The sequence below is a fragment of the Apium graveolens genome, unplaced genomic scaffold (assembly GCF_009905375.1).
Source record: "Apium graveolens cultivar Ventura unplaced genomic scaffold, ASM990537v1 ctg4983, whole genome shotgun sequence".
NCBI classification, from domain to species: domain Eukaryota; kingdom Viridiplantae; phylum Streptophyta; class Magnoliopsida; order Apiales; family Apiaceae; genus Apium; species Apium graveolens.
The window spans coordinates 1-24,417 of record NW_027418773.1 but is presented as its reverse complement, the minus strand read 5'-3'; the positions used below and the strand labels follow the sequence as shown (position 1 = coordinate 24,417).

The following is a 24,417-nucleotide window of genomic DNA, read 5'->3' as shown; positions in this document are numbered from 1 at the left end:
ACCAATTCGAGTGGTATGGTGGCTGAGAACTTTGATTGATTTGGGAACATCTTTCTGATCTGTTTTGACATAAGGCAGCCAGTACAAATTTCATCTGGTTGATTGATAGCAGGCATCCCGTGTACCATGTTGGTTGAGGACATGAGCTTCATGGCCTTGAAATTGACATGGCCAAGGCGTGAATGCCACAGCCAGTTTTCATTTTCGCATCGTGCTATCAGACATTTTGCATCGCCACTGTAAATTATCATTTTATACAGTCTATTCATGAATCGTTTAACTTTCATAAGTAGGTTACCTTGTAAATCTCGAACCCACAAGAACTCACCTCTGATCATTACGTTATACCCCTCTTCAGCAAGTTGCCCGAGGCTAATTATATTACTACGTAAAGAAGGGATGTAGTATACCTCTTTTAATTTCCCATCTTCTCCATTTTTGCATCTCAACGTGATTGAACCCTTAGCCTTGATTTGCACAACTGAACCGTCACCAAATTTTACTTGACCCACAATGCTTTCATCTAGTTTGTCAAATTTTGAGTACTCCCCAGTCATGTGATTACTCGCGCCATTGTCTAAATACCATAGGTTAGATTCCACATGTTTCCCCTTGTCGTCTTGATTCAAATTTAGCCTCACACGTTCCTCGTTGATTAACATACTTACTTTCTCAGTTTCATTACTCTCAACCAATAATAGTGCAGGCTCTTCATCGGATATTTGTGCCATATGTGCCTCTTCCTTTACTTTCTCTGTCTCGCTTTGGTTTCTTGCACTCAGCGGCATAATGCCCGTAGGCACTACAGTTGAAGCAACGGACCTTGCTTTTATCTCGTGCGCCGCGGTTGTAATCTTTCCCACGAGTTCTCTGCGAGCTCTCACTGTTGCCTTTGTATGTACGCTTGGCCCATTCCTCCCTTGTGAGCAGCAGCTTACTCTCATCTTTTTCTCATTCAATCCATTCCTCCCTGGTGAGTAATAGCTTATTTCCACCAGTTTCCACTTGCCCTTTGAGGCGTTCTTCATGGGCCTTAAGAGAGCCCACGATTTCTTCTACTGTCATGGAGTCCAGATTGCCAAATTGTTCTATAGTAGAGGCAATTATAAAAATTTTGACGGAACTGCACGCAATAATTTTTTGACCACGTAGCTCTTTCAGCTACTTCCTCTCCTAATTCCCGAATGTTTGTGACCAATCCTGTCAGTTTCATACTGAAATGATCTACAATCTCTGTGTCCTTCATCATCATAGACTCGAACTCCGTCTTAAGAGTCTGTACTTTCACCGTTTTGACGCGCTCCGCACCTTGGCACGTCACTTTAATTGCATCCCAGGCTTCCTTGGCGGTTTCCTTATCTGCAATGGATAAGAGGACATCTTCTGGTATGCCCTGGTATATTGCTGCGAGAGCAATTTTATCTACCTTGTCTTCAACCACCGTCGTTTTGGGATCTTTTGGTGATATCGCTTCCCAAACTCCATGGGCCTACATATATACTTTCATTTTCATAGCCCATGCTGTGTAGTTTGCTCGTGACAACATTGGATAACTCAAGCTGATCGTTCCTTCTTTAATCTTCCCCGACTCCATCGTTTGTGTCTTTGGCATGTACTTGGGCATCAACTGGACGACCAAAGCTCTGATACCAGAATATTGGCACAAAGATATGCAACTTAAGTGTCTGTATGTGTATTTTGATAAAGATAGCGTTGAACAGCTTTTATTATTTGATAATGAACTACAATACTTAAACTAAAATAATGCAAGTAAATGTCCTACACAATAGCAACTAAACAACTAAAGTCTTACATCATCTCAAAGACTAACGTTTATTCAACAACGCCCTTTCCAGTTCTTTAGACCACGTCAACACGATCCAAACAAACTTTGCACGATAGTTTAATTAAGATAGCAACTAAGAAATAAATAAACGAGCTTCCCAAGTTTAGATTAAACGACCCAACATAGGATACATTGAATTCTAGCCCTAACAACTACTAAATGATTCTTGCATCACACCTATAGCAGTAAATATTAATATTAATATAATAATGCAAATAAATTAAAATTATTATTATTATTAATATTATTATTATTGCTATTATTATTAAATTAATACACATATATGCAAAAACTACAAAAATAAAGAGAGTTTACTTTATATATTTTCGTACGAAAATAATCAATAAGACAAAATAACTTGGCAACAAAATTTAAAAAACAAGATCCGTAATTATTCATCAAAAACAAAAGAGGCACGTTAATTATTTCCCTCAAGGTACTACCTTCTTAATCTCATTGTTTTTCATACCAAAGAGGGCAAAATCCTGTCAAATCACAAGGTTAAAATTATTTTTACTATGTTTTTGTAATATTATATATTTACATGACAGTTAAACTTTTGGAGCCATTTAATTGCATTTTAACAATAATTATATAAAAATCATCTTTTGAAGTAAAAGTTAAATTAATTTATTCAAATTAAATTAGGGGCTTTCACATGGGAATAGGGGAACTGGGGAAAAAACTATTAAAAAGTACTTCGATATTTTTTAACATAAACACCAAGTCAAATTGCTGAGTATGATGGAATCTGAGATGAAGAACATGCACAAGTTATGCCCCGATTTGGTACTAAATTTACGGTTATCTTCTAGAATGCACCAGTGGGCTACTCCACTCTGTGTGCATATATCGTCTTAATATTGAACCTCCAGCTGAACAGAAGATGCTTTCACAATGGAAAAAAACTATTAAAAACTATTAAAAACTATTAAAAAGTACTTTGATGTTTTTAACATAAACATCAAGTCAAATTGCTGAGTATGATGGAATCCGAGATGAAGAACATGCACAAGTTATGCCCCGATTTGGTGCTAAATTTTCGGTTATCTTCTAGAATGCACCAGTGGGCTACTCCACTCTGTGTGCATATTAGGCCTCCCCATCTTCACTGCTCGAACTACCAAGTATTGCTGGACTAGCTGAAACACAAGTACAGATGTGAAAGTCATTGACCAAAAACAGGGTGAAGTAACAAGATGTCTTCTCCTTTTTACTTCTCTTTTCTTTTTGCGCCTACCAGTATAGCTACCGATCATAACATTTCCCCAATATTTATCAATTTTTATTTGAAATAACCCTCTGATAATCTGATTATTACTTGTTTTCCTTTTCATTACTTAAGTAATAGAATATTTTCATTATTATGATTCAAATGCAACTTCAGATAACCTATTGAAATTAATACAAAAATCATAGGGTTTCTAGGAAGTACACAACAAACCAACATGCCTCGAGTATAGAGCATTCGAGATAGAACTCCAAAATACATTAAAAATCTTTTTCCCAACTTATTTTTACTTTAATATTTAATAACAGCATATTTCATGAAATTTAAATTTTGAAAAGTCCAACTTGATAGATATCCAAAATAATCCTATTAATATCTCTGATATCTAATTAATATCTAGCATAAGTACATATGTACATATTTATTTGTGAAAAAAATCCTTAGACAATGTTTCTAAAAGAAAATCAATATGGTCGAAACGTGTTACTGCATATAGTTTCTAGGAAGGCATATCAATAGCCAATATAGTTTATGGGAAGGAATATCAATAGCCAACATTGGCTAAAAATAATTTCTCAGAAACTGGTCAAATAAACTGTATCATGAATTGAAGATGAAAAAAGAGGTATAAACTCATATTACAATCTCCAAACTTTTACAAATAAAATGGGAAAACAGTGATGGAAAACTTCTGTTGACTAGGGAGGAGTGGATCAAACGGAATAGCAGAGGAGGTGCAGAGGGGTCGTCCAGCCAAAGAAATCGTTGAAAGGAAGGTGGACGTGGGTTACGCGACAAAAGCAGAGTAAAATGCTATAACTGCGGCATATATGGTTACTTCGCTGCAGAGTGTCGAAAAACCGGGAGAGAAAAGGAACAAAAGTAAGAAATAAACATGGCACAAATCAAGGATGACGAGCTAGCACTCTTATTGGCCAAACACAGTAAACAAGGGGAAGAAATGGTGTTGCTAAATGAAGAAAAGGTTGTACCAAAACTTGTGCACGATGGTGAACGTGCTGATTCAAACCTGTGGTATTTGGATAATGGTGCGAGTAATCAAGTGACAGGATTACGATCAAAGTTTAGAGAACTTGACGAGGGAGTAACTGGGCAAGTGAGGTTTGGAAATGGCTCACCAGTTGAAATAAAGGGGAAAAGCCATGTGGTCTTTGCATGCAAAAATGGGGAAGAACACACCGTCGAAGAGGTAAATTATATCCATTTGCTTTGCAATAACATAATTAGTCTTGGAGAATTGTCTGAAGTTGGAAACAAAGTCGTCTTAAATGGTGAGTACTTGTGGGTGTTTGAAAAATCAAGAAAACGACTTATGAAGGTGAAAAGATCCCCTAATAGATTTTATAAAATAACTATAGAAACCAGTAAGCCTGCATTGTCAATCTCTAAGACAGATGAATTACCTTGGTTATGGCATTCACTGGCCACATGAATTTTCAAGCTTTGACACTTATGCATTCTACACAAATGGTGCATGGGTTGCCGAAGTTTGAGAATCCAAAGACTATGTGCACAGATTGTTCGATGTCCAAACAGGTCAGAAAATCGTTCCCATCTCAAAGCAAATTCTGTGCGAAACAAGTGCTTGAATTGGTTCATGGTGATCTTTGTGGTCCGATATCTCCCGCAACAACTGGTGGCAACAGGTATTTTCTTCTTTTGGTGGACGATTTCAGTCGAATAATGTGGTCATATACTCTAAAAAGTAAGGATGAAGCCCTTAATGCATTTAAGAAGTTCAAAGCACATGTTGAAAATGGAACAGACAAGCGAGTAAAGACTCTCAGAACTGATCGTGTAGTAAAATTTTGTTCTCAAGATTTTACAACATTATGTGAGGAAAGCGGAATAGAAAGACACTACAAAGCTCCCTACTCTCCACAACAGAATGGGGTGATGGAACGAAGAAATAGGACAGTGGTTGCAATGGCTAGAAGTATGCTGAAATAAATGAATCTACCTTTGACGTTATGGGGAGAAGCTGTGAGACACTCTATGCTAGCCTGTAATAAATAAAATCATAAATACAATGAGTAAATGTGCCCTATGCTGATGAAGACCAACTCAAAAAACTTGAAGTTTTACATTAGCATTAAGATGCAACTGGTGATACTGGATCAACCGCTTCGCACAATTTCCTGGAACAAAATTCTTGGGTCCATTATTTAAACCTTTTCCCATGAAATTCTGGCATCCAGAACACAGGGAGCTTGATGTGCTGAAAAGAAAACACATACAAATTAATCTTCCAGCCTGGACTTTCAAATTAGCAATATTGATTTGGTACTCCAACACTGGTATATGATTACAAAACATTTTAAACTGCTCAGAAGCTTTCTCCAAGTAAATACCAGATACCTTAATACTGTTAGTATCCTACTCTCAATATTAAAAAGGGAATTCTCCTATCAAGCTTGAAAGAACAAGCTAAACCTTATATTTTGAGTTAGATTTTTACAGTTACCTACCGAAAAAATTCTATAAAAGAGTTTTAGCTTATACATCATTCCATACCTAGGAACATAAATTACCAACAAAACCAAAACCAAGAAACCATTCTCCTACATAAAAATAATTAATAATATAATAACTATATACAATAAGAGCAGAGAGGGTTTATTTATAAGATAATTAGCAAATATATACGAGGGTTTTTTGGTTGTTTGTATTAAATGCCTAGAAAAATATACATGATAAGCTAGTAACTAGTAAGGAGGTTTTCATTATAGGATATTGGCACAAAGATATGCAACTTAAGTGTCTGTATGTGTATTTTGATAAAGATAGCGTTGAACAGTTTTTTTTTATTTGATAATGAACCACAATACTTAAACTAAAACAATGCAAGTAAATGTCCTACAAAATAGCAACTAAACAACTGAAGTCCTACATCATCTCAAAGACTAACGTTTATTCAGCAACGCCCTTTCCAGTTCTTTAGACCACGTCAACACGATCCAAACAAACTTTGCACGACAGTTTAATTAAGATAGCAACTAAGAAATAAATAAACCAGCTTCCCAAGTTTAGATTAAACGACCCAACAAACTCCCCCTTAATCTAAACTTGTCTTAACAAACCTTCTTACTCCAAGTAAGGGGTCATTTGTTAAATCTGAATCATTTTTTCTGTACGATTAAAATTCTGAACGATTGACAATCTGAATGCTGGACTGTTAATCCTGTTTGGTAAATAAATATCAAAATTTCTGAACGATAATATTTGTTGATCATATCCTTACGTATATGTAAAAATTAATTTGTATTTTAATCTTAATAATCAAATAACAATTTACACGTATTTTGAAAATTTAATAATAAAAGCATACATATATTTTGAATAAATATAATCCTCTTAAAGATTTAAAGAGTAAACAATATTTTCAGTCGTAAACATGAAAAATATATAATTGTAAGTTTAATTTTAAAATTATTAAACAAATTTTAGACAAATGTATTAATATTAAAATCCACATTATTATTTGAATATAAACATATTTTAAACTAAAAATATAAGTATAAATGTTAAATAAAATTAATATATGGCATGAAATTTTAATTTTATACTTTTTTTAAGAAAATCACGTATGTAGTATAAATAAATATATTATATTTTTGTATTATGATCTAGTGGTTTGATATCACCTGATAAAACTTACTATATCCTAGGTTATATGAACCATCGAGCTATATTTTTTTGAATGAGTCATCCAGCTAAATTCTTGGCTCATCAAGCTAACATAAAAATTTATCAAACAATCTGGACAGGTGATTCAAGTCTCGTCCAGTACTTTTGGTATGGTACAGGGGTTAACAAATGACCCCTAAGTCTCTCATTCGTTCAAATCTGACAGCGTTTAGTGCCTTAGTTAACGAGTCTGCCCTCTGCTCGTCTGAGCATATGTGCTTCACGATTATGTCCCCATTTTCAATGCATTCTCTTATGAAATAAAACCGGATGTCGATATGCTTACTTCTACCATGAAAAACAGGGTTTTTTGCTAAGTCGATGGCTGACTTATTATCTATAAACAATGTCACAAGTTGTATATATAATCCTGTAATCTGAGACAGCAGCTTCCTTAACCACACTGCTTGACAAGAGGCTGCTGTTGCCGCCGTGAATTCTCCTTCGCACGAGGAAAGGGCAATGCACATTTGTTTCTGTGAATTCCATGTTATCAGACTTTTGGTGAGGTAGAAAAGCATGCCCCCCGTACTTTTCCTGTCCTCCACATTTCCTGCAAGGTCACTATCAGAGTACCCAATCACCACATTGTTTTTCTCATCTTTTGTGTAGACTAAACCCAAATCCATCGTTCCCTTGACATAACGTAAGATACGTTTCACTGCGTTTTGATGCATCAGTGTGGGCCTCTCCATAAATCTGCTAACAATGCCTGCTGAATAGGGTAGATCAGGACGTGTCTGAACTAGATATCTCAGCCCGCCTATCATGCTTTTAAAATTAGTAGAGTCGACTGGCATGCCTTCTTCATCTTTGTTGAGAATCTCCTTGGGATGTATTGGCATTTTAGTTGAGTTATAGTACAGCATTCCTGCCTTGTTAAGAATCTTCTTTGCGTATCCAGTTTGCTTCAGTTGAATGTACCCATTACCTTGCTCCACTTCAATGCCCAGGTAATATGTGAGTTTTCCCATATCGCTCATATCAAAGCTTTTAGCCATCTGTTCCTTGAATTCTTTAATTTGGACAGTGTTTGAGCCGGTTACCAGCAAATCATCGACATAAACGCCTACGATTAGCACTTCTTTTCCCACGTGCCTTGTATACACAGTTTGTTCATAGGCACATCTGACAAAACCTAATCCTTCCAGACACTTGTTTAATTTTGAGTACCAGGCTCTTGGGGCTTGTCGTAGTCCGTATAGAGCCTTCAAGAGCTTATAAACAAGGTGCTTTCTTCCACGTTTAACATACCCCTCAGGCTGCTTAACGAACACTTCCTCGTTGATTTCCCCATTCAAGAATGCAGTCTTTACATCGAGGTGGTGTACCTCCCAATTTTCTTTTGCTGCAAGTGCTAATAGTAGCCTGATCGTTTCAATACGAGTAACAGGGGTGAATACCTCATCGAAATCCACCCCTTTCTTTTGTACGTATCCTTTGGCTACAATTCTAGCCTTGTGTTTTATGATGTTCCCAGCAACATCTCGTTTCAATTTATAAATCCACTTGAGATCAATAGCTTTACCTCCCTTTGGCAATTCAGTTAGTTCCCATGTGCCATTTCTTTCAACAGCGTCCATTCGACTTGCATTGCCTTCTTCCACTCGTCTCCTTTTGCTTCTTGAAAATAATTGGTTGGCTTATCTATTCCCATGAGATACAGTTCATCATCTTCCAGCTCGACAGGTTCAGTAGAATCATATATTTCACTAAGAGTTTTGAATTTCATAGGTTGCTCATCCTCGGAACTGGAGTTTGTTACACTGAGGTTTGGCTCACTATGATCACTTATGTCTCCACTTTCTTCTGTTTCTGAATTTTGAGGCGACGTACTCGAACTCAATATCTGGTCACTATCTGTACTTTCATCAGCCACTTTTGCTTCTTGGAAACTTGGTGTCCCTTCTTCAAAATTGTTGTTGGCATTTTCCTCTCGATAATTTGTAACTACACAGAAATTTCCAGATTTCATTATATTTACATCATTTTCTTTGCACCAGTCCCATGTTTTCATTTCTTCGAAGATGACATCACGACTCACATAAATTTTCTTTGTGACAGAATCAAAAAGTCTGTACGCCTTTGTGCCCGGTTCCTTGACTAGGTGAATTACAGCTCTGCTCCTGTTATCGAGTTTTTTTAGATTTACATGTGGTTCCTTCATGTGGGCCAAACAACCGAACACCCGGATATGATCTACGTGATGCTTTTTGTCCGACCAAGCTTCATAAGGGGTAATGCCCGTAATTGCACGTGTAGGAAGTCTATTCAGTAAATAAGTTGAGTGTCTAATTGCCTCCCCCCAGAAGTAGTTTGGCATATTCTTTTCCTTGAGTAAGCTTCGCGACATCTCAATCAAGGTTCTGTTACGCCGTTCAACTACTCTGTTTTGCTGCGGAGAATATGGGGCATAAAAGTGGCGATTAATCCCAGCCTCCTCACAATACTGGGTAAAGTCCCTTGAGGTAAATTCTCCACCATTATTCGATCTGAAAGTACGTATCCTCTTTCCTGGGCTATTTTCAACCAACATGCGAAATCTTTTGAAGGCATTAAGAGTTTCACTTTTATTTTTCAGAAGGTAAGTCCACATAGCTCGACTGTAATCATCAATTAAGACAAAAATATATTTATTACCTCCAGGAGTGCAAGGTGTAATTGGACCACAGAGATCTCCATGCACATATTCGAGTGGTATGGTGGCTGAGAACTTTGATTGATTTGGGAACATCTTTCTGATCTGTTTTGACATAAGGCAGCCAGTATAAATTTCATCTGGTTGATTGATAGCAGGCATCCCGTGTACCATGTTGGTTGAGGACATGAGCTTCATGGCCTTGAAATTGACATGGCCAAGGCGTGAATGCCACAGCCAGTTTTCATTTTCGCATCGTGCTATCAGACATTTTGCATCGCCACTGTAAATTATCATTTTATACAGTCTATTCATGAATCGTTTAACTTTCATAAGTAGGTTACCTTGTAAATCTCGAACCCACAAGAACTCACCTCTGATCATTACGTTATACCCCTCTTCAGCAAGTTGCCCGAGGCTAATTATATTACTACGTAAAGAAGGGATGTAGTATACCTCTTTTAATTTCCCGTCTTCTCCATTTTTGCATCTCAACGTGATTGAACCCTTAGCCTTGATTTGCACAACTGAACCGTCACCAAATTTTACTTGACCCACAATGCTTTCATCTAGTTTGTCAAATTTTGAGTACTCCCCAGTCATGTGATTACTCGCGCCATTGTCTAAATACCATAGGTTAGATTTCACATGTTTCCCCTTGTCGTCTTGATTCAAATTTAGCCTCACACGTTCCTCGTTGATTAACATACTTACTTTCTCGGTTTCATTACTCTCAACCAATAATAGTGCAGGCTCTTCATCGGATATTTGTGCCATATGTGCCTCTTCCTTTACTTTCTCTGTCTCGCTTCGGTTTCTTGCACTCAGCGGCATAATGCCCGTAGGCACTACAGTTGAAGCAACGGACCTTGCTTTTATCTCGTGCGCCGCGGTTGTAATCTTTCCCATGAGTTCTCTGCGAGCTCTCACTGTTGCCTTTGTATGTACGCTTGGCCCATTCCTCCCTTGTGAGCAGCTTACTCTCATCTTTTTCTCATTCAATCCATTCCTCCCTGGTGAGTAATAGCTTATTTCCACCAGTTTCCACTTGCCCTTTGAGGCGTTCTTCATGGGCCTTAAGAGAGCCCAAGATTTCTTCTACTGTCATGGAGTCCAGATTGCCAAATTGTTCTATAGTAGAGGCAATTGTAAAAATTTTGACGGAACTACACGCAATAATTTTTTGACCACGTAGCTTTCAGCTACTTCCTCTCCTAATTCCCGAATGTTTGTGACCAATCCTGTCAGTTTCATACTGAAATGATCTACAATCTCTGTGTCCTTCATCATCATAGACTCGAACTCCGTCTTAAGAGTCTGTACTTTCACCGTTTTGACGCGCTCCGCACCTTGGCACGTCACTTTAATTGCATCCCAGGCTTCCTTGGCGGTTTCCTTATCTGCAATGGATAAGAGGACATCTTCTGGTATGCCCTGGTATATTGCTGCGAGAGCAATTTTATCTACCTTGTCTTCAACCACCGTCGTTTTGGGATCTTTTGGTGATATCGCTTCCCAAACTCCATGGGCCTACATATATACTTTCATTTTCATAGCCCATGCTGTGTAGTTTGCTCGTGACAACATTGGATAACTCAAGCTGATCGTTCCTTCTTTAATCTTCCCCGACTCCATCGTTTGTGTCTTTGGCATGTACTTGGGCATCAACTGGACGACCAAAGCTCTGATACCACCAGAATATTGGCACAAAGATATGCAACTTAAGTGTCTGTATGTGTATTTTGATAAAGATAGCGTTGAACAACTTTTATTATTTGATAATGAACTACAATACTTAAACTAAAATAATGCAAGTAAATGTCCTACACAATAGCAACTAAACAACTAAAGTCTTACATCATCTCAAAGACTAACGTTTATTCAACAACGCCCTTTCCAGTTCTTTAGACCACGTCAACACGATCCAAACAAACTTTGCACGATAGTTTAATTAAGATAGCAACTAAGAAATAAATAAACGAGCTTCCCAAGTTTAGATTAAACGACCCAACATAGGATACATTGAATTCTAGCCCTAACAACTACTAAATGATTCTTGCATCACACCTATAGCAGTAAATATTAATATTAATATAATAATGCAAATAAATTAAAATTATTATTATTATTATTATTATTATTATTATTGCTATTATTATTAAATTAATACACATATATGCAAAAACTACAAAAATAAAGAGAGTTTACTTTATATATTTTCGTACGAAAATAATCAATAAGACAAAATAACTTGGCAACAAAATTTAAAAAACAAGATCCGTAATTATTCATCAAAAACAAAAGAGGCACGTTAATTATTTCCCTCAACGTACTACCTTCTTAATCTCATTGTTTTTCATACCAAAGAGGGCAAAATCCTGTCAAATCACAAGGTTAAAATTATTTTTACTATGTTTTTGTAATATTATATATTTACATGACAGTTAAACTTTTGGAGCCATTTAATTGCATTTTAACAATAATTATATAAAAATCATCTTTTGAAGTAAAAGTTAAATTAATTTATTCAAATTAAATTAGGGGCTTTCACATGGGAATAGGGGAACAGGGGAAAAAACTATTAAAAAGTACTTTGATATTTTTTAACATAAACACCAAGTCAAATTGCTGAGTATGATGGAATCTGAGATGAAGAACATGCACAAGTTATGCCCCGATTTGGTACTAAATTTACGGTTATCTTCTAGAATGCACCAGTGGGCTACTCCACTCTGTGTGCATATATCGTCTTAATATTGAACCTCCAGCTGAACAGAAGATGCTTTCACAATGGAAAAAAACTATTAAAAACTATTAAAAACTATTAAAAAGTACTTTGATGTTTTTAACATAAACATCAAGTCAAATTGCTGAGTATGATGGAATCCGAGATGAAGAACATGCACAAGTTATGCCCCGATTTGGTGCTAAATTTTCGGTTATCTTCTAGAATGCACCAGTGGGCTACTCCACTCTGTGTGCATATTAGGCCTCCCCATCTTCACTGCTCGAACTACCAAGTATTGCTGGACTAGCTGAAACACAAGTACAGATGTGAAAGTCATTGACCAAAAACAGGGTGAAGTAACAAGATGTCTTCTCCTTTTTACTTCTCTTTTCTTTTTGCGCCTACCAGTATAGCTACCGATCATAACATTTCCCCAATATTTATCAATTTTTATTTGAAATAACACTCTGATAATCTGATTATTACTTGTTTTCCTTTTCATTACTTAAGTAATAGAATATTTTCATTATTATGATTCAAATGCAACTTCAGATAACCTATTGAAATTAATACAAAAATCATAGGGTTTCTAGGAAGTACACAACAAACCAACATGCCTCGAGTATAGAGAATTCGAGATAGAACTCCAAAATACATTAAAAATCTTTTTCCCAACTTATTTTTACTTTAATATTTAATAACAGCATATTTCATGAAATTTAAATTTTGAAAAGTCCAACTTGATAGATATCCAAAATAATCCTATTAATATCTTTGATATCTAATTAATATCTAGCATAAGTACATATGTACATATTTATTTGTGAAAAAAATCCTTAGACAATGTTTCTAAAAGAAAATCAATATGGTCGAAACCTGTTACTGCATATAGTTTCTAGGAAGGCATATCAATAGCCAATATAGTTTATGGGAAGGAATATCAATAGCCAACATTGGCTAAAAATAATTTCTCAGAAACTGGTCAAATAAACTGTATCATGAATTGAAGATGAAAAAAGAGGTATAAACTCATATTACAATCTCCAAACTTTTACAAATAAAATGGGAAAACAGTGATGGAAAACTTCTGTTGACTAGGGAGGAGTGGATCAAACGGAATAGCAGAGGAGGTGCAGAGGGGTCGTCCAGCCAAAGAAATCGTTGAAAGGAAGGTGGACGTGGGTTACGCGACAAAAGCAGAGTAAAATGCTATAACTGCGGCATATATGGTTACTTCGCTGCAGAGTGTCGAAAAACCGGGAGAGAAAAGGAACAAAAGTAAGAAATAAACATGGCACAAATCAAGGATGACGAGCTAGCACTCTTATTGGCCAAACACAGTAAACAAGGGGAAGAAATGGTGTTGCTAAATGAAGAAAAGGTTGTACCAAAACTTGTGCACGATGGTGAACGTGCTGATTCAAACCTGTGGTATTTGGATAATGGTGCGAGTAATCAAGTGACAGGATTACGATCAAAGTTTAGAGAACTTGACGAGGGAGTAACTGGGCAAGTGAGGTTTGGAAATGGCTCACCAGTTGAAATAAAGGGGAAAAGCCATGTGGTCTTTGCATGCAAAAATGGGGAAGAACACACCGTCGAAGAGGTAAATTATATCCATTTGCTTTGCAATAACATAATTAGTCTTGGAGAATTGTCTGGAGTTGGAAACAAAGTCGTCTTAAATGGTGAGTACTTGTGGGTGTTTGAAAAATCAAGAAAACGACTTATGAAGGTGAAAAGATCCCCTAATAGATTTTATAAAATAACTATAGAAACCAGTAAGCCTGCATTGTCAATCTCTAAGACAGATGAATTACCTTGGTTATGGCATTCACTGGCCACATGAATTTTCAAGCTTTGACACTTATGCATTCTACACAAATGGTGCATGGGTTGCCGAAGTTTGAGAATCCAAAGACTATGTGCACAGATTGTTCGATGTCCAAACAGGTCAGAAAATCGTTCCCATCTCAAAGCAAATTCTGTGCGAAACAAGTGCTTGAATTGGTTCATGGTGATCTTTGTGGTCCGATATCTCCCGCAACAACTGGTGGCAACAGGTATTTTCTTCTTTTGGTGGACGATTTCAGTCGAATAATGTGGTCATATACTCTAAAAAGTAAGGATGAAACCCTTAATGCATTTAAGAAGTTCAAAGCACATGTTGAAAATGGAACAGACAAGCGAGTAAAGACTCTCAGAACTGATCGTGTAGTAAAATTTTGTTCTCAAGATTTTACAACATTATGTGAGGAAAGCGGAATAGAAAGACACTACAAAGCTCCCTACTCTCCACAACAGAATGGGGTGATGGAACGAAGAAATAGGACAGTGGTTGCAATGGCTAGAAGTATGCTGAAATAAATGAATCTACCTTTGACGTTATGGGGAGAAGCTGTGAGACACTCTATGCTAGCCTGTAATAAATAAAATCATAAATACAATGAGTAAATGTGCCCTATGCTGATGAAGACCAACTCAAAAAACTTGAAGTTTTACATTAGCATTAAGATGCAACTTGTGATACTGGATCAACCGCTTCGCACAATTTCCTGGAACAAAATTCTGGGGTCCATTATTTAAACCTTTTCCCATGAAATTCTGGCATCCAGAACACAGGGAGCTTGATGTGCTGAAAAGAAAACACATACAAATTAATCTTCCAGCCTGGACTTTCAAATTAGCAATATTGATTTGGTACTCCAACACTGGTATATGATTACAAAACATTTTAAACTGCTCAGAAGCTTTCTCCAAGTAAATACCAGATACCTTAATACTGTTAGTATCCTACTCTCAATATTAAAAAGGGAATTCTCCTATCAAGCTTGAAAGAACAAGCTAAACCTTATATTTTGAGTTAGATTTTTACAGTTACCTACCGAAAAAATTCTATAAAAGAGTTTTAGCTTATACATCATTCCATACCTAGGAACATAAATTACCAACAAAACCAAAACCAAGAAACCATTCTCCTACATAAAAATAATTAATAATATAATAACTATATACAATAAGAGCAGAGAGGGTTTATTTATAAGATAATTAGCAAATATATACGAGGGTTTTTTGGTTGTTTGTATTAAATGCCTAGAAAAATATACATGATAAGCTAGTAACTAGTAAGGAGGTTTTCATTATAGGATATTGGCACAAAGATATGCAACTTAAGTGTCTGTATGTGTATTTTGATAAAGATAGCGTTGAACAGCTTTTTTTATTTGATAATGAACCACAATACTTAAACTAAAACAATGCAAGTAAATGTCCTACAAAATAGCAACTAAACAACTGAAGTCCTACATCATCTCAAAGACTAACGTTTATTCAGCAACGCCCTTTCCAGTTCTTTAGACCACGTCAACACGATCCAAACAAACTTTGCACGACAGTTTAATTAAGATAGCAACTAAGAAATAAATAAACCAGCTTCCCAAGTTTAGATTAAACGACCCAACAAACTCCCCCTTAATCTAAACTTGTCTTAACAAACCTTCTTACTCCAAGTAAGGGGTCATTTGTTAAATCTGAATCATTTTTTCTGTACGATTAAAATTCTGAACGATTGACAATCTGAATGCTGGACTGTTAATCCTGTTTGGTAAATAAATATCAAAATTTCGGAACGATAATATTTGTTGATCATATCCTTACGTATATATAAAAATTAATTTGTATTTTAATCTTAATAATCAAATAACAATTTACACGTATTTTGAAAATTTAATAATAAAAGCATACATATATTTTGAATAAATATAATCCTCTTAAAGATTTAAAGAGTAAACAATATTTTCAGTCGTAAACATGAAAAATATATAATTGTAAGTTTAATTTTAAAATTATTAAACAAATTTTAGACAAATGTATTAATATTAAAATCCACATTATTATTTGAATATAAACATATTTTAAACTAAAAATATAAGTATAAATGTTAAATAAAATTAATATATGGCATGAAATTTTAATTTTATACTTTTTTTAAGAAAATCACGTATGTAGTATAAATAAATATATTATATTTTTGTATTATGATCTAGTGGTTTGATATCACCTGATAAAACTTACTATATCCTAGGTTATATAAACTATCGAGCTATATTTTTTTGAATGAGTCATCCAGCTAAATTCTTGGCTCATCAAGCTAACATAAAAATTTATCAAACAATCTGGACAGGTGATTCAAGTCTCGTCCAGTACTTTTGGTATGGTACAGGGGTTAACAAATGACCCCTAAGTCTCTCATTCGTTCAAATCTGACAGCGTTTAGTGCCTTAGTTAACGAGTCTGCCCTCTGCTCGTCTGAGCATATGTGCTTCACGATTATGTCCCCATTTTCAATGCATTCTCTTATGAAATAAAACCGGATGTCGATATGCTTACTTCTACCATGAAAAACAGGGTTTTTTGCTAAGTCGATGGCTGACTTATTATCTATAAACAATGTCACAAGTTGTATATATAATCATGTAATCTGAGACAACAGCTTCCTTAACCACACTGCTTGACAAGAGGCTGCTGTTGCCGCCGTGAATTCTCCTTCGCACGAGGAAAGGGCAATGCACATTTGTTTCTGTGAATTCCATGTTATCAGACTTTTGGTGAGGTAGAAAAGCATGCCCCCCGTACTTTTCCTGTCCTCCACATTTCCTGCAAGGTCACTATCAGAGTACCCAATCACCACATTGTTTTTCTCATCTTTTGTGTAGACTAAACCCAAATCCATCGTTCCCTTGACATAACGTAAGATACGTTTCACTGCGTTTTGATGCATCAGTGTGGGCCTCTCCATAAATCTGCTAACAATGCCTGCTGAATAGGGTTGATCAGGACGTGTCTGAACTAGATATCTCAGCCCGCCTATCATGCTTTTAAAATTAGTAGAGTCGACTGGCATGCCTTCTTCATCTTTGTTGAGAATCTCCTTGGGATGTATTGGCATTTTAGTTGAGTTATAGTACAGCATTCCTGCCTTGTTAAGAATCTTCTTTGCGTATCCAGTTTGCTTCAGTTGAATGTACCCATTACCTTGCTCCACTTCAATGCCCAGGTAATATGTGAGTTTTCCCATATCGCTCATATCAAAGCTTTTAGCCATCTGTTCCTTGAATTCTTTAATTTGGACAGTGTTTGAGCCGGTTACCAGCAAATCATCGACATAAACGCCTACGATTAGCACTTCTTTTCCCATGTGCCTTGTATACACAGTTTGTTCATAGGCACATCTGACAAAACCTAATCCTTCCAGACACTTGTTTAATTTTGAGTACCAGGCTCTTGGGGCTTGTCGTAGTCCGTATAGAGCCTTCAAGAGCTTATAAACAAGGTGCTTTCTTCCACGTTTAACATACCCCTCAGGCTGCTTAACGAACACTTCCTCATTGATTTCCCCATTCAAGAATGCAGTCTTTACATCGAGGTGGTGTACCTCCCAATTTTCTTTTGCTGCAAGTGCTAATAGTAGCCTGATCGTTTCAATACGAGTAATAGGGGTGAATACCTCATCGAAATCCACCCCTTTCTTTTGTACGTATCCTTTGGCTACAATTCTAGCCTTGTGTTTTATGATGTTCCCAGCAACATCTCGTTTCAATTTATAAATCCACTTGAGATCAATAGCTTTACGTCCCTTTGGCAATTCAGTTAATTCCCACGTGCCATTTCTTTCAACAGCGTCCATTCGACTTGCATTGCCTTCTTCCACTCGTCTCCTTTTGCTTCTTGAAAATAATTGGTTGGCTTATCTATTCCCATGAGATACAGTTCATCATCTTCCAGCTCGACAGGTTCAGCAGAATCATATATTTCACTAAGAGTTTTGAATTTCATAGGTTGCTCATCCTCGGAACTGGAGTTTGTTACACTGAGGTTTGGCTCACTATGATCACTTATGTCTCCACTTTCTTCTGTTTCTGAATTTTGAGGCGACGTACTCGAACTCAATATCTGGTCACTATCTGTACTTTCATCAGCCACTTTTGCTTCTTGGAAACTTGGTGTCCCTTCTTCAAAATTGTTGTTGGCATTTTCCTCTCGATAATTTGTAACTACACAGAAATTTCCAGATTTCATTGTATTTACATCATTTTCTTTGCACCAGTCCCATGTTTTCATTTCTTCGAAGATGACATCACGACTCACATAAATTTTCTTTGTGACAGGATCAAAAAGTCTGTACGCCTTTGTGCCCGGTTCCTTGACTAGGTGAATTACAGCTCTGCTCCTGTTATCGAGTTTTTTTAGATTTACATGTGGTTCCTTCATGTGGGCCAAACAACCGAACACCCGGATATGATCTACGTGATGCTTTTTCTCCGACCAAGCTTCATAAGGGGTAATGCCCGTAATTGCACGTGTAGGAAGTCTATTCAGTAAATAAGTTGAGTGTCTAATTGCCTCCCCCCAGAAGTAGTTTGGCATATTCTTTTCCTTGAGTAAGCTTCGCGACATCTCAATCAAGGTTCTGTTACGCCGTTCAACTACTCTGTTTTGCTGCGGAGAATATGGGGCATAAAAGTGGCGATTAATCCCAGCCTCCTCACAATACTGGGTAAAGTCCCTTGAGGTAAATTCTCCACCATTATTCGATCTGAAAGTACGTATCCTCTTTCCTGGGCTATTTTCAACCAACATGCGAAATCTTTTGAAGGCATTAAGAGTTTCACTTTTATTTTTCAGAAGGTAAGTCCACATAGCTCGACTGTAATCATCAATTAAGACAAAAATATATTTATTACCTCCAGGAGTGCAAGGTGTAATTGGACCACAGAGATCTCCATGCATATATTCGAGTGGTATGGTGGCTGAGAACTTTGATTGATTTGGGAACATCTTTCTGATCTGTTTTGACATAAGGCAGCCAGTACAAATTTCATCTGGTTGATTGATAGCAGGCATCCCGTGTACCATGTTGGTTGAGGACATGAGCTTCATGGCCTTGAAATTGACATGGCCAAGGCGTGAATGCCACAGCCAGTTTTCATTTTCGCATCGTGCTATCAGACATTTTGCATCGCCACTGTAAATTATCATTTTATACAGTCTATTCATGAATCGTTTAACTTTCATAAGTAGGTTACCTTGTAAATCTCGAACCCACAAGAACTCACCTCTGATCATTACGTTATACCCCTCTTCAGCAAGTTGCCCGAGGCTAATTATATTACTACGTAAAGAAGGGATGTAGTATACCTCTTTTAATTTCCCGTCTTCTCCATTTTTGCATCTCAACGTGATTGAACCCTTAGCCTTGATTTGCACAACTGAACCGTCACCAAATTTTACTTGACCCACAATGCTTTCATCCAGTTTGTCAAATTTTGAGTACTCCCCAGTCATGTGATTACTCGCGCCATTGTCTAAATACCATAGGTTAGATTCCACATGTTTCCCCTTGTCGTCTTGATTCAAATTTAGCCTCACACGTTCCTCGTTGATTAACATACTTACTTTCTCGGTTTCATTACTCTCAACCAATAATAGTGCAGGCTCTTCATCAGATATTTGTGCCATATGTGCCTCTTCCTTTACTTTCTCTGTCTCGCTTCGGTTTCTTGCACTCAGCGGCATAATGCCCGTAGGCACTACAGTTGAAGCAACGGACCTTGCTTTTATCTCGTGCGCCGCGGTTGTAATCTTTCCCACGAGTTCTCTGCGAGCTCTCACTGTTGCCTTTGTATGTACGCTTGGCCCATTCCTCCCTTGTGAGCAGCAGCTTACTCTCATCTTTTTCTCATTCAATCCATTCCTCCCTGGTGAGTAATAGCTTATTTCCACCAGTTTCCACTTGCCCTTTGAGGCGTTCTTCATGGGCCTTAAGAGAGCCCAAGATTTCTTCTACTGTCATGGAGTCCAGATTGCCAAATTGTTCTATAGTAGAGGCAATTGTAAAAATTTTGACGGAACTACACGCAATAATTTTTTGACCACGTAGCTTTCAGCTACTTCCTCTCCTAATTCCCGAATGTTTGTGACCAATCCTGTCAGTTTCATACTGAAATGATCTACAATCTCTGTGTCCTTCATCATCATAGACTCGAACTCCGTCTTAAGAGTCTGTACTTTCACCGTTTTGACGCGCTCCGCACCTTGGCACGTCACTTTAATTGCATCCCAGGCTTCCTTGGCGGTTTCCTTATCTGCAATGGATAAGAGGACATCTTCTGGTATGCCCTGGTATATTGCTGCGAGAGCAATTTTATCTACCTTGTCTTCAACCACCGTCGTTTTGGGATCTTTTGGTGATATCGCTTCCCAAACTCCATGGGCCTACATATATACTTTCATTTTCATAGCCCATGCTGTGTAGTTTGCTCGTGACAACATTGGATAACTCAAGCTGATCGTTCCTTCTTTAATCTTCCCCGACTCCATCGTTTGTGTCTTTGGCATGTACTTGGGCATCAACTGGACGACCAAAGCTCTGATACCAGAATATTGGCACAAAGATATGCAACTTAAGTGTCTGTATGTGTATTTTGATAAAGATAGCGTTGAACAGCTTTTATTATTTGATAATGAACTACAATACTTAAACTAAAATAATGCAAGTAAATGTCCTACAAAATAGCAACTAAACAACTAAAGTCCTACATCATCTCAAAGACTAACATTTATTCAACAACGCCCTTTCCAGTTCTTTAGACCACGTCAACACGATCCAAACAAACTTTGCACGATAGTTTAATTAAGATAGCAACTAAGAAATAAATAAACGAGCTTCCCAAGTTTAGATTAAACGACCCAACATAGGATACATTGAATTCTAGCCCTAACAACTACTAAATGATTCTTGCATCACACCTATAGCAGTAAATATTAATATTAATATAATAATGCAAATAAATTAAAATTATTATTATTATTATTATTATTATTGCTATTATTATTAAATTAATACACATATATGCAAAAACTACAAAAATAAAGAGAGTTTACTTTATATATTTTCGTACGAAAATAATCAATAAGACAAAATAACTTGGCAACAAAATTTAAAAAACAAGATCCGTAATTATTCATCAAAAACAAAAGAGGCACGTTAATTATTTCCCTCAACGTACTACCTTCTTAATCTCATTGTTTTTCATACCAAAGAGGGCAAAATCCTGTCAAATCACAAGGTTAAAATTATTTTTACTATGTTTTTGTAATATTATATATTTACATGACAGTTAAACTTTTGGAGCCATTTAATTGCATTTTAACAATAATTATATAAAAATCATCTTTTGAAGTAAAAGTTAAATTAATTTATTCAAATTAAATTAGGGGCTTTCACATGGGAATAGGGGAACAGGGGAAAAAACTATTAAAAAGTACTTTGATATTTTTTAACATAAACACCAAGTCAAATTGCTGAGTATGATGGAATCTGAGATGAAGAACATGCACAAGTTATGCCCCGATTTGGTACTAAATTTACGGTTATCTTCTAGAATGCACCAGTGGGCTACTCCACTCTGTGTGCATATATCGTCTTAATATTGAACCTCCAGCTGAACAGAAGATGCTTTCACAATGGAAAAAAACTATTAAAAACTATTAAAAACTATTAAAAAGTACTTTGATGTTTTTAACATAAACATCAAGTCAAATTGCTGAGTATGATGGAATCCGAGATGAAGAACATGCACAAGTTATGCCCCGATTTGGTGCTAAATTTTCGGTTATCTTCTAGAATGCACCAGTGGGCTACTCCACTCTGTGTGCATATTAGGCCTCCCCATCTTCACTGCTCGAACTACCAAGTATTGCTGGACTAGCTGAAACACAAGTACAGATGTGAAAGTCATTGACCAAAAATAGGGTGAAGTAACAAGATGTCTTCTCCTTTTTACTTCTCTTTTCTTTTTGCGCCTACCAGTATAGCTACCGATCATAACATTTCCCCAATATTTATCAATTTTTATTTGAAATAACCCTCTGATAATCTGATTATTATTTGTTTTCCTTTTCATTACTTAAGTAATAGAATATTTTCATTATTATGATTCAAATGCAACTTCAGATAACCTATTGAAATTAATACAAAAATCATAGGGTTTCTAGGAAGTACACAACAAACCAACATGCCTCGAGTATAGAGAATTCGAGATAGAACTCCAAAATACATTAAAAATCTTTTTCCCAACTTATTTTTACTTTAATATTTAATAACAGCATATTTCATGAAATTTAAATTTTGAAAAGTCCAACTTGATAGATATCCAAAATAATCCTATTAATATCTTTGATATCTAATTAATATCTAGCATAAGTACATATGTACATATTTATTTGTGAAAAAAATCCTTAGACAATGTTTCTAAAAGAAAATCAATATGGTCGAAACCTGTTACTGCATATAGTTTCTAGGAAGGCATATCAATAGCCAATATAGTTTATGGGAAGGAATATCAATAGCCAACATTGGCTAAAAATAATTTCTCGGAAACTGGTCAAATAAACTGTATCATGAATTGAAGATGAAAAAAGAGGTATAAACTCATATTACAATCTCCAAACTTTTACAAATAAAATGGGAAAACAGTGATGGAAAACTTCTGTTGACTAGGGAGGAGTGGATCAAACGGAATAGCAGAGGAGGTGCAGAGGGGTCGTCCAGCCAAAGAAATCGTTGAAAGGAAGGTGGACGTGGGTTACGCGACAAAAGCAGAGTAAAATGCTATAACTGCGGCATATATGGTTACTTCGCTGCAGAGTGTCGAAAAACCGGGAGAGAAAAGGAACAAAAGTAAGAAATAAATATGGCACAAATCAAGGATGACGAGCTAGCACTCTTATTGGCCAAACACAGTAAACAAGGGGAAGAAATGGTGTTGCTAAATGAAGAAAAGGTTGTACCAAAACTTGTGCACGATGGTGAACGTGCTGATTCAAACCTGTGGTATTTGGATAATGGTGCGAGTAATCAAGTGACAGGATTACGATCAAAGTTTAGAGAACTTGAGGAGGGAGTAACTGGGCAAGTGAAGTTTGGAAATGGCTCACCAGTTGAAATAAAGGGGAAAAGCCATGTGGTCTTTGCATGCAAAAATGGGGAAGAACACACCGTCGAAGAGGTAAATTATATCCATTTGCTTTGCAATAACATAATTAGTCTTGGAGAATTGTCTGAAGTTGGAAACAAAGTCGTCTTAAATGGTGAGTACTTGTGGGTGTTTGAAAAATCAAGAAAACGACTTATGAAGGTGAAAAGATCCCCTAATAGATTTTATAAAATAACTATAGAAACCAGTAAGCCTGCATTGTTAATCTCTAAGACAGATGAATTACCTTGGTTATGGCATTCACTGGCCACATGAATTTTCAAGCTTTGACACATGCATTCTACACAAATGGTGCATGGGTTGCCGAAGTTTGAGAATCCAAAGACTATGTGCACAGATTGTTCGATGTCCAAACAGGTCAGAAAATCGTTCCCATCTCAAAGCAAATTCTGTGCGAAACAAGTGCTTGAATTGGTTCATGGTGATCTTTGTGGTCCGATATCTCCCGCAACAACTGGTGGCAACAGGTATTTTCTTCTTTTGGTGGACGATTTCAGTCGAATAATGTGGTCATATACTCTAAAAAGTAAGGATGAAGCCCTTAATGCATTTAAGAAGTTCAAAGCACATGTTGAAAATGGAACAGACAAGCGAGTAAAGACTCTCAGAACTGATCGTGTAGTAAAATTTTGTTCTCAAGATTTTACAACATTATGTGAGGAAAGCGGAATAGAAAGACACTACAAAGCTCCCTACTCTCCACAACAGAATGGGGTGATGGAACGAAGAAATAGGACAGTGGTTGCAATGGCTAGAAGTATGCTGAAATAAATGAATCTACCTTTGACGTTATGGGGAGAAGCTGTGAGACACTCCATGTATATTCTCGACAGGTTACCCACGCGATCTCTAACTGGAAGGACTCTATATGAGGCATGGAAAGGAGATAGACCAAACATAGGCCATGTACGTGTCTTTGGATTTATGGCTTATATGAAAATCCCAGGGGTACACACTAAGAAGTTGGATGACAGGAGCAAACCAGTGATACATCTTGGAAATGAACCACGAACAAAGGCAATGAACCAGGAACAAAGGCATATCGCTTGCTTGATCCTCAAAGCAATAAGATATTTGTAAACAGGGATGTGGCGTTCGAGGAAAGGAAAACATGGCCATGGGATCAGCATAGAGAGGAAAATCGTGATCAACAGACCACGTTTGTTGTAGTTGGCCCTGATGTTCGGAATAGTGAAGAAACTGTTATTC

General features: G+C 36.6%; 2 protein-coding genes across 2 annotated transcripts; both read right to left on the bottom strand.

The window, feature by feature from the left end:
- Window positions 1-10,554: 10,554 nt before the first annotated feature.
- LOC141702394 (uncharacterized) lies at window positions 10,555-12,488 on the bottom strand. Its single transcript, XM_074506088.1, has 3 exons — window positions 12,381-12,488; window positions 11,760-11,801; window positions 10,555-10,953 (listed from the first exon to the last, which is right to left on the bottom strand). Exons 1-3 carry the CDS (start codon window positions 12,486-12,488, stop codon window positions 10,555-10,557), a joined length of 549 nt encoding a protein of 182 aa, XP_074362189.1.
- Window positions 12,489-20,026: 7,538 nt separating this feature from the next.
- On the bottom strand, window positions 20,027-21,951 carry LOC141702393 (uncharacterized). The gene is made up of 3 exons (XM_074506087.1): window positions 21,844-21,951; window positions 21,223-21,264; window positions 20,027-20,425 (listed from the first exon to the last, which is right to left on the bottom strand). The coding sequence occupies exons 1-3, from the start codon at window positions 21,949-21,951 to the stop codon at window positions 20,027-20,029; spliced, it is 549 nt and encodes a 182-aa protein (XP_074362188.1).
- Window positions 21,952-24,417: the final 2,466 nt, after the last annotated feature.

Bases quoted from the DNA above. Each gene is read 5' to 3' on its own strand.
- LOC141702393 (XM_074506087.1), bottom strand. From the start codon at position 21,951: ATGACTTTCACATCTGTACTTGTGTTTCAGCTAGTCCAGCAATACTTG. The intron at 21,265-21,843 runs GTGCATTCTAGA...GTGATTTGACAG, and splicing joins CAGAGTGGAGTAGCCCACTG to GATTTTGCCCTCTTTGGTAT. The intron at 20,426-21,222 runs GTAGTACGTTGA...GTATATATGTAG, and splicing joins AAAACAATGAGATTAAGAAG to GCCCATGGAGTTTGGGAAGC.
- LOC141702394 (XM_074506088.1), bottom strand. From the start codon at position 12,488: ATGACTTTCACATCTGTACTTGTGTTTCAGCTAGTCCAGCAATACTTG. The intron at 11,802-12,380 runs GTGCATTCTAGA...GTGATTTGACAG, and splicing joins CAGAGTGGAGTAGCCCACTG to GATTTTGCCCTCTTTGGTAT. The intron at 10,954-11,759 runs GTAGTACGTTGA...GTATATATGTAG, and splicing joins AAAACAATGAGATTAAGAAG to GCCCATGGAGTTTGGGAAGC.